We start from the raw sequence: 9689 nt of genomic DNA, 5'->3' as shown, positions 1-9689 counted from the left end.
ACACACACACACACACACACACACACACACACACACACACACACACACACACACACACAGACACACACACAGACACACACACACACACACACACACACACACAGACACACACACATCAATACATTTTTAAATAGATATAATAAATCATGTTATCATATTATATCATATGGAAACTATGGTTACCTTAGTCAAGTGTTACCGTTATTTTATTGGGATTAATTATTGGGATTTTTAAAATTGTTTTAAAATTTAATTTCTGTTTATTACTGATATTATCTGATGTATGAATATTTTCAGATCCAGATTATTGTTTGTTATTTGGTCCAGGTTTCTGACATTGTGGAGAACAACTAAACAAACACATAAATGATATATTATAGCATATTATACACTAATAGTTATTTTACGTATGAAATTATACCATATATGGAAAATACGGGTTTCCTCGGTCAGGTTTTGCCATGGTATTTCTATGTAATTTTATTGGGATTAATTATTAAAATAATTGATTGTTTTTTATATTATTTTATGGGACTTTTATTTCGTAAATGCATCTTAGAACCCCAGTGACGCACTTCCTGTTATTGCTGACTTCATTTCCGGGCGTCGTTTCAGGCAGAGGTGAAAAACACAAACACACTTAGCGCAGATTTGAGCTTTAATTCGGATTCATCAGCGACATCAGGATTCGTTCGGCGGTCATTGTCGGCGGAGGGACCCAGAACTGAAATCACAACAAACCGACGCATAAAAGTGAAGGAATGGGGCGAGGGAACTCGCTTCGGTTAGAAGTGAAAGAGAATAGCGATCGGCTGTAATGGCAGTTGGTCCGGCGGAGACTCTCCGTGTGCTGCATAGATGAGCTGCAGAGCTCAGGCAGGGGGTTTTAATGGGAGGCGAATTGATCTGCTCTGAGATCAGCGGGCGAATCTTGCACAGATGGCGGAGGTACCGGCTCTGGCCCGGTTGGAGTCCCTGGCCCGGTATGTTCACAAAGCGGCCAGCGAGGGGCGAGTCCTGACCCTGGCCGCACTGCTCCTGAACCACTCCGGCGTCCAGACCCGATACCTGCTGGAGTACGTGACCCAGGAGGCCGGACAGAGGTCCACACCGCTCATTATTGCTGCTCGGAACGGACATGACAAGGTGGTCCGGCTGCTTCTGCACCATTATAAAGTGGACACCGAACAGACAGGGACTGTCAGATTTGACGGGTGAGTTGTTTATTATTTAACGTACACATGTCTATGCACTGATTATGTAAGCGATACATTTATTTCGAAAAATGGCGTATGAAATAAAAAGAGCGCGAGTCCGCGGAGGGATATGAGACATATGAAAGGAGCGCCGGTTTCAGTTACCCGGATGAGCGGATTGATATACAGCGGAAATTAGACCGCTGAAAACCGTGCTCGACTAATCAGAAACGAGTATTCCTCGTGTGATAAAATGCTGTTCTCCCCAAACAAAAGACATATGAATCTGTCATGTTTTCATGTTGATGATACATGTCCAAACCAGTATGATTTACTTCATGTGGAATATGAAAAGAGGTGTTTAGCAGAATTTTTTTTTCATGCAATTAAAGTAAATTAAGGAGATCTCCACTAATGTGACTTTTGCGCTGTATTTTAAGTCTTCTGAAGTCATATAATTGCTTTGTGTGTTTGTGCTTGTGAGCAGTTACAATTGTGAAATTTGGAACAACATGAGAGCGAGTAAATGCTGGCACAAATGTCATTATTGTGTAGCTATTCCAAAAGAGCCCTGTGTTTTACTATGCCATTGCTGATGTGTCTTTCGCTCTTACAGGTATATTATTGATGGTGCCACGGCTCTTTGGTGTGCAGCTGGCGCTGGGCATTTAGAAGTGGTACGTTTGCTGGTTTCGCACAACGCCCACGTGAATCACACCACCTTCACCAACTCCACCCCCCTCAGGGCTGCGTGCTTCGACGGCCGGCTGGACATCGTACGATATCTCGTTGAGCACAAGGCCGACATCAGCATTGCCAATAAGTACGGCAACACTTGTTTGATGATCGCCGCTTACAAGGGCCACACCGACGTTGTTTACTTCCTGCTGGAGCATAGCGCGGATCCTAATGCCAAAGCTCACTGCGGGGCTACTGCGCTGCACTTTGCCGCAGAAGCCGGGCATCTGGATATCGTGAAGGAGCTGGTACGATGCCAAGCAGCTATGGTGGTTAACGGACACGGCATGACGCCACTGAAAGTGGCGGCCGAAAGTTGCAAGGCGGACGTCGTAGAGCTGCTGCTGTCGCATGCGGATTGCGATGTACCTAGCCGCATTGAGGCATTGGAACTGCTTGGAGCGTCTTTCGCCAACGACCGTGAGAATTACGACATTCTTAAGACCTACCACTACTTGTACCTCGCCATGCTGGAGCGATTTCGCGATCCCGAGAGGGTTATCGCCAAAGAGTTGCCGTCTCCTGTTGCGGCGTACGGAGGGAGGGCCGAGTGCCAAAATTTGCAAGACTTGGATGCCATTCGACACGACCGGGATGCACTACACATGGAAGGCCTCATGATTCGCGACATGGCATGACGCCACTGAAAGTGGCAGCCGAGAGCTGCAAGGCGGACGTCGTAGAGCTGCTGCTGTCGCATGCGGATTGCGATGTACCTAGCCGCATTGAGGCATTGGAACTGCTTGGAGCGTCTTTCGCCAACGACCGTGAGAATTACGACATTCTTAAGACCTACCACTACTTGTACCTCGCCATGCTGGAGCGATTTCACGATCCCGAGAGGGTTATCGCCAAAGAGTTGCCGTCTCCTGTTGCGGCGTATGGAGGGAGGGCCGAGTGCCAAAATTTGCAAGACTTGGATGCCATTCGACACGACCGGGATGCACTACACATGGAAGGCCTCATGATTCGTGAACGAATTCTGGGTGTGGATAACATAGACGTGTCACATCCCATAATATATCGCGGCGCGGTCTACGCCGACAACATGGAGTTCGAACAGTGCATCAAACTCTGGCTGCACGCCTTACATCTACGCCAGCAAGGAAACCGCAACACGCATAAAGACCTCTTGAGATTTGCGCAAGTGTTCTCGCAAATGGTCCACTTGAAGGAGCCGGTCCGCGCATCGGACGTTGAACACGTTTTGAGCGCCAGCGTCCTAGAGATCCGCCGCAGCGTGTCGCGCTTGCGAACCACCACCGATGCGGAAATGCTGGCGGCCACCGACAGCTACGAATCCAACGTGTTCACTTTCCTCTACCTGGTTTGCATCTCTACGAAAACGCAGTGCAGCGAAGAGGAACGAGCGCGTATAAACAAACAGATCTACGACTTAATACGCCTAGATCCGCGATCCCGAGAGGGGTTGTCGCTTTTGCACCTAGCGGCTAGCTCTAGTACGCCAGTAGACGACTTCCACACCAACGACGTGTGCAGTTTTCCAAATGCGCAAGTGACCAAGCTGCTTATAGACTGCGGAGCGCAGGTAAACGCCGTGGACCATGAAGGAAACAGCCCTTTACACCTCATCGTACAGTACAACCGTCCCATCAGCGACTTCTTGACCCTCCACGCCATCATCATCAGCCTCGTCGAAGCCGGCGCTCATACGGACATGACCAACAAGCAAAAGAAGACCCCGCTTGATAAGAGCACAACGGGCGTTTCTGAAATCCTTCTGAAGACGCAGATAAAGATGAGTCTGAAATGCCTGGCGGCTCGCGCCGTGCAGCAACATCAGATCTTGTATCGGGACCAGATTCCCAAAAGCCTGGAGGAGTTTGTTGAATTTCACTGACCTGTGCGTTTGTTTTTCCATCAGATCTGGTTTTTGGAGTTTGTTTTAACCTGTGAAACGGTGCTGTGAACCCCTAATTTGACCTCGTTTAGTGCTCTGCACGGATTGCAAGTCTAGAAAATGTAGAAAATATACATCCGTTTGGGAGATCTAACTAAATCTAACTGCAGCATTTTATCCCAAAGGAACTGGAGTTTCCAGTTTCATTCTGGTTCTTTTTTTAACAAATCAAAGAGGATGCTAATGCTGATGGATACTGGCAGCGCAAAAGACTCTTATTTTGAAAACGAATACGTTTCTTCTTTTGGCAGACTGTAGTCATGACAATGTGAACAGCTTTTTTTATTAAGCTGCTCTTTTGTCAAAATTTTCATATTTTTTGTTTTCTTAACATATTTTATAAGAGGTTTATTTAAAACAGAGTGAAAAATGTCTATTTTATAATGAATCAATAGCCGAGAGTTGATATCCTAAAGCTAAACTCCGTGTCAGGTGGTTTCTTTTATTTGAATATTAAAATGTGCCTGTAACCAGAAAGTTGGACTATTATTATTATTATTATGGTTCTTTTTTTTTTAATCCATGATGCCACTTCAAAGCCAATTAGCGAGTCTGTAATTCTGACTCGCATTAATGAACACGTGCTGGAGCTCTTTTTGAGTCACGGGGCCTTTTTCTGGATGGTGCTGTTGTGTGAGTGTGTGAGCAGCATGTCTTCCTGCTTTTAGCTCTGTGTGTGTGTGTGTGTGTGTTTGAGAGCATGTCTGCTTGAATGTGGCCGAATGTGAAGGTTTTTAACCCTTTTTGTTTGCACCATGTTTTATTCTTTAATTACTGAAGATTGATCAACAAGTTTTTATTTCCAAACCAAATATAACAAGATTAAAAACATCGATCTAAGACACCTGTCAGACTCTGTGTGATTCTGCCGCATTTGAATTGCAATTTTTAAAGGAATAGTTCACCCAAAAACGAAAAATTTGGAGAAACCAAGATTTGGAGAAATGTAGCATTCCAAGACTTGCTCAGCAATGGATCCTCTGCAGTGAATGGGTGCCGTCAGAATGAGAGTCCAAACAGCTGATAAAAACATCACAATAATCGACACCACTCCAGTCCATCAGTTAATGTCTTGTGAAGTGAAAAGCTGCGTGCTTGTAAAAAAACAAATTTCCACTTTAACTTCAAACCGTCGCTTCTGGCCAAAATATGACTCCATAATCCAGTGAAGAAGTCCATCACCTGTTGTCTCTCACATCAAAATCCTCTCACATATTTATTTAGAGCTGTTTTGGCTAGTAAACAGTGCTTGATCTGTGCAGATTTCTTGTCCTGATTCAGACAAGATGACATTTTCACTGGAGGAAGCGTTATGGATCGAGGACTTGTATTTTTAGGAAGAAACAGAAGGTTTGAAGTTAAAGTGCCTTAATGATGTATCTATTTATTAAACACATAGCCTGTCACTTTACAAACTTAACTGGTAGACTGGAGTGCTGTGGATTATTGTGATGTTTTTATCAGCTGTTTGGACTCTCATTCTGACGGCACCCATTCACTGCAGAGCATCCATTGCTGAGCAAGTCTTGGAATGCTAAATTTAGAACTATTTCTTAAATAAGGGAATTCAAAAACAAATATTTAGTCTTTTAAATCAAGGTGATTTATTCAGTGGTCCGATTAAAAGCACATGACAAACATTCAGCTGTCATCTTTACATGCAATAAAATGGTGACATAAATGACAACAATTAAACCGACTGACCATCGAATCACCACGGTGTCTTAAACTGTGAAAGCTGTGAAGCCATGTCAGAAGAAAATACTGTCTGAAAACATGACTGTTTAGAACAGAACCATCAAACTACTTGAAGTATGTATAGTGTGCACAGTATGCTTTTTATGCATCGCATGACCTACATTTATCAAATTGTGCACACTGCACTGAATAACCTTATAACCATCAATGCAATGCATTTAACTTGATCTTTCACATTTCCAGTGTGATGAATGGATTGTAAATTTGTCTTACTAATAATTTGGTCAGGGTGACATCCTCATAAATACTTTGACTTTAAATGTAAATAACCTTATATGGTTTACACATGGAATAATGCATACCATTTCACTTAGTATTTTTTAAATAGTCTGCAGTATACGGTGTGCTTGTAAGTAGTAGACTAGTATTCCGTTCTGAACACAGACACTGTTATTCGAGACCGCGATCATGAAAAAATTAAGTGTTTAAGGGTAGTTGAGATGTCAAGAATATTTTATAAATTTCTAGCATTTTTGTCTAAGTCTTATGATAATATTAATGGAGAAATTACATATGTCGTACTTTTACAGTATTTTTTTTTTTGGATATCACACTACAGAAATATATATATATATATATTAGTGCTGCCAAATGATTAATTGCGATTAATCACATCCAAAATAAAAGTTTTTGTTTACATAATATATTTTCATTCATGCTGGAGTACATTCAAATATGGCGCATCAAGCATCAGGACAAGTTTGAGCGTTGTAGTAAAAAACAGTGCACATTTATTATGTATATAATAAATGCACACATACAGCATATATTTCAAAAATATTTACATGTATATATTTATATTTATATAATTTATATTATATATAAATATATTTAAAATATAAACAACATATTTTCCATAAATATATACATGCATATGTGTGTATTTATATATACAAAATAAATATACACAGTACACATACATATTTTATGTAAACAAAAACTTATTTTCGATGCGATTAATCGTTTGACAGCACTAACATATATATATATATATATTGTTTTGCATTATTTATGACAGCACATTTGCAGTCAAATAAAAAAAAATATTGCAAATAAAAGGCAAGAAATAAGTCTGAATAAAAAAGCAAAATGTGAATGTTTATTTCAACTACCCTTAAACACTTTTACCAGTTTTGATGATGAAAAACACAGAAATACACATGGAAGCAATACTTCCGATTCCAGCTGCAATGTACTGTATATAAAATTGTGATTATGACAATATCTCAAATACATGAACCTTGAACAGATGTTGCAACCAACTGCATTAAGGTGCATAAGTTCATGGTTAAATATTTTTTTTTATCATAGTTTTACATTATATTGCTGAACTTTTTAAAAATATTTACACAGTTCAAGTTCAAAATTCTTTACAATGTGCAAGTGCAACCGCTTGAATTTACGCTGCAACAAACAAACAAAAAAAGTCTTAGGATTCTGTTCCACAATCTGAGGTTTGTTTCGTGAAATGCAACAAATTTATCAGCACCAAAACCTCTCAAAATGGTTCAACCCGAAGCCTCTTCATTAGTGTTTTTTCTTCCGTTGACTAGGACTTTCCACCTGTTTCCAAAGTCTCATACTACGTGAAATTTCTTCCTCATAAACCGCATCTTCACATCTTCTGTCTTAATTGGCAGCACGGCCAGGGGAAGCGAGCTGATTGGTTCTGCATCGGACTGCAGGAGGGCGTGGCAGTGCTCGAGAGGAGCTGATTGGCTGACACACACCCGTGTCTGGAGAGTCCCTGAGTGATTGGCTGAGGAGGTTGCGGCGGCATTACCGATCCTCTGCTGTCTTCTCATTGGTCGCCTGCTCTTCCCTCTTTCGCCTGCTGAAGAATCCAAGCTGCGGATGAAAGAAAAACTGAAAAATAGTTTCGAATCAAATAGCGGAAGCGTCCTGAGAGATTTGACCTTAAAGGGGTCCTATTATGCTTTTTCACTTTTTTAAATTTTAGTCAGTGTGTATGTTTGGGCATAAAAAAGATCTAGAAAGTTACAAATCTCAAAGTCCACTCCAAAGGGAGATATTTCGTTTAAAAAAAATCCCTTTTCAAGAACTACAATGAACGGCTCGTTTGGACTACAGCGTTTGGTTTCCGGGTTTTGTGATGTCACAAAGCGGCTCATTAGAATTTCATTACAAATAATTCCCGCCTACAGAAATGTGAATGGTTGGGGGGTGGGGAGGGGCGAGGTTGTGGTTAGAGCGCTTGGTTGAGTGAGTGCTTCAGATGAGACGACGACGAAGAAGTGCTGCTGCAGAGTTAGTGCGTCAGAGAAAACCAAGAAGAAGAGCTGCTGTGCTGTAGCGTCCCATTTTCGGCATGTCTAGAACAATTCTTACAAGTACAACACGACGTAGCTGGGCGCCTCGTACAGACGCCGCCGGTGTGCCTACACTCTTACACGACGTAGCTGGGTGCCGCGGACAGACGCTGCATACATACGTTCATATTAGCTTGGTAACTGTGAATAAAAACCGTCTCAGACCTTCCAGAGGGCCAGTACAAGCAGGGCCAGAAGCTGCAGTCCTCCCAATGTGCTCCCAACAATCACCCAGATGGGAATCCGGTAATCTTCCTCCTTCCTAATCTCCAGGATTATCTACAGAACCAAAATCCAAAAGCTTAAAAAGTCAAATTCTTGGAAGAATCGGGTATACAAGATCAGGCCTCATATGCAAACCTGCACAAATGAATGTTAGAAGATGTGTGTGTGTGTGTGTGCGATTAAATTGACTAACACTGTATTTTTGCACCAGTTATCAAGTAAAAAAAGACTGATTTATCCATAAGGGGGCAGCACATCACTGTGAAAAGTCAAATTCTTGGAAGAATCGGGTATACAAGATCAGGCCTCATATGCAAACCTGCACAAATGAATGTTAGAAGATGTGTGTGTGTGTGTGCGATTAAATTGACTAACACTGTATTTTTGCACCAGTTATCAAGTAAAAAAAGACTGATTTATCCATAAGGGGGCAGCACATCACTAGAGTTATTTTAGTTCTCAGAAGAATTTGTTCATTTTTCACATTTAGTTTCTGTAAGCAACTGGTCTTTCTTTCTCATTACACCGGTGCGTGTCACACTAGCTTCTACTTCCAGCACAAGCAAATGTAATAAAGGAACTCAGATGCATCATTACATATCCATGAAGTGTCTCATGTACAGCATTCTGGAGGTACTCACGTGTCTCATGGGTCGTTCCTCGTGGAGGAACATCGGACTTGAAGGGCTCAACTCAACTACAGCCGTCATTACCAGATCTAAGCGTTTAAATTTCACCTGAGGAATGAGATGAGGAGGTTTATTAATCGCATCTCTGCAAATAAACAGCTCATAACAATTTAAAGTCCTCTTCGATATGTCCTGCACCAACTTGCCGTTTCAATAGGAAATTAGCACAAAAGCTTGCTTTGGGAAAATTGACATGTATAGTTAGAGGAAAAGTAGATGCATTTAATAATATATGCATCCCTTTAAATAATTGGTTAACAAGTAGATAACGTGGAACGTAAAATAATAATGATAATAACCAAACAATAATGTGAACAAATGCCTGATGTGAGAAATTATTATTATTTTACAAGAACAGATACTAGACTGATAAATGTTTTTTTTTTGTTAATTTATTATTATTATTTTTAAAGTATAATGTGTGTGTTTGTGTATATACAGTGTATATATATATATATATATATATATATACAATAAAATATTGCACATATATATTTTTATTATATTATTTATTATATATGCTGGGGTGGAAAAGTTCTGTATGGTTCGGTATTTTGTTGTTGTTGTTGTTCCATTGGATAATACAATCAAATTTTATAAAAATATAACTGAAAAAAGAAAGAAAACCTTTATACAATTTGTTAACAATTAGGTAAAGTGGCATTTAAAATCATCATGACTGTGAACAAATTCCTTATGTGAAAAATTATTATAACAGGTACTGATAAATATAACTGTAATTTATTTTCCTGTTAATTTCCTCTTGTCCTTTTATATGTGTGTGTGTGTGTGTGTGTGTGTGTATATATATATATATATGTGTGTGTGTGTG

At 40.6% G+C, this 9689-nt stretch overlaps 2 protein-coding genes across 3 annotated transcripts in view; one reads left to right on the top strand and one right to left on the bottom strand.

Annotated features, from left to right (window-relative positions):
- Positions 1 to 574: 574 nt before the first annotated feature.
- fem1b (fem-1 homolog b) lies at positions 575 to 4699 on the top strand. Of its 2 annotated transcripts, XM_016230830.1 has the most exons (4): positions 575 to 621; positions 806 to 1214; positions 1813 to 2546; positions 2894 to 4699. In XM_016230830.1, exons 2-4 carry the CDS (start codon positions 940 to 942, stop codon positions 3793 to 3795), a joined length of 1911 nt encoding a protein of 636 aa, XP_016086316.1. In that variant the 5' UTR covers positions 575 to 621; positions 806 to 939; the 3' UTR covers positions 3796 to 4699. The 2 variants fall into 2 exon arrangements, with proteins under 2 accessions (XP_016086316.1, XP_016086315.1); XM_016230829.1 differs by having other exon boundaries at positions 578 to 1214.
- A 2254-nt stretch (positions 4700 to 6953) lies between these two features.
- itga11b (integrin, alpha 11b) overlaps positions 6954 to 9689 on the bottom strand; it is a 47667-nt gene continuing 44931 nt past the window's right edge. The window contains exons 28-30 of the mRNA XM_016230764.1: positions 8810 to 8905; positions 8109 to 8222; positions 6954 to 7461 (exon numbers count right to left, since the gene is read on the bottom strand). Of these exons, the coding sequence (XP_016086250.1) occupies positions 7393 to 7461; positions 8109 to 8222; positions 8810 to 8905 (279 nt within the window). The 3' untranslated portion in view covers positions 6954 to 7392. The remainder of the gene's footprint in view (positions 7462 to 8108; positions 8223 to 8809; positions 8906 to 9689) is intronic.

Source organism: Sinocyclocheilus grahami, unplaced genomic scaffold, assembly GCF_001515645.1.
Source record: "Sinocyclocheilus grahami isolate Dianchi unplaced genomic scaffold, SAMN03320097.WGS_v1.1 scaffold377.1, whole genome shotgun sequence".
NCBI lineage: Eukaryota > Metazoa > Chordata > Actinopteri > Cypriniformes > Cyprinidae > Sinocyclocheilus > Sinocyclocheilus grahami.
This window is presented reverse-complemented; position numbering and strand designations above follow the sequence as displayed.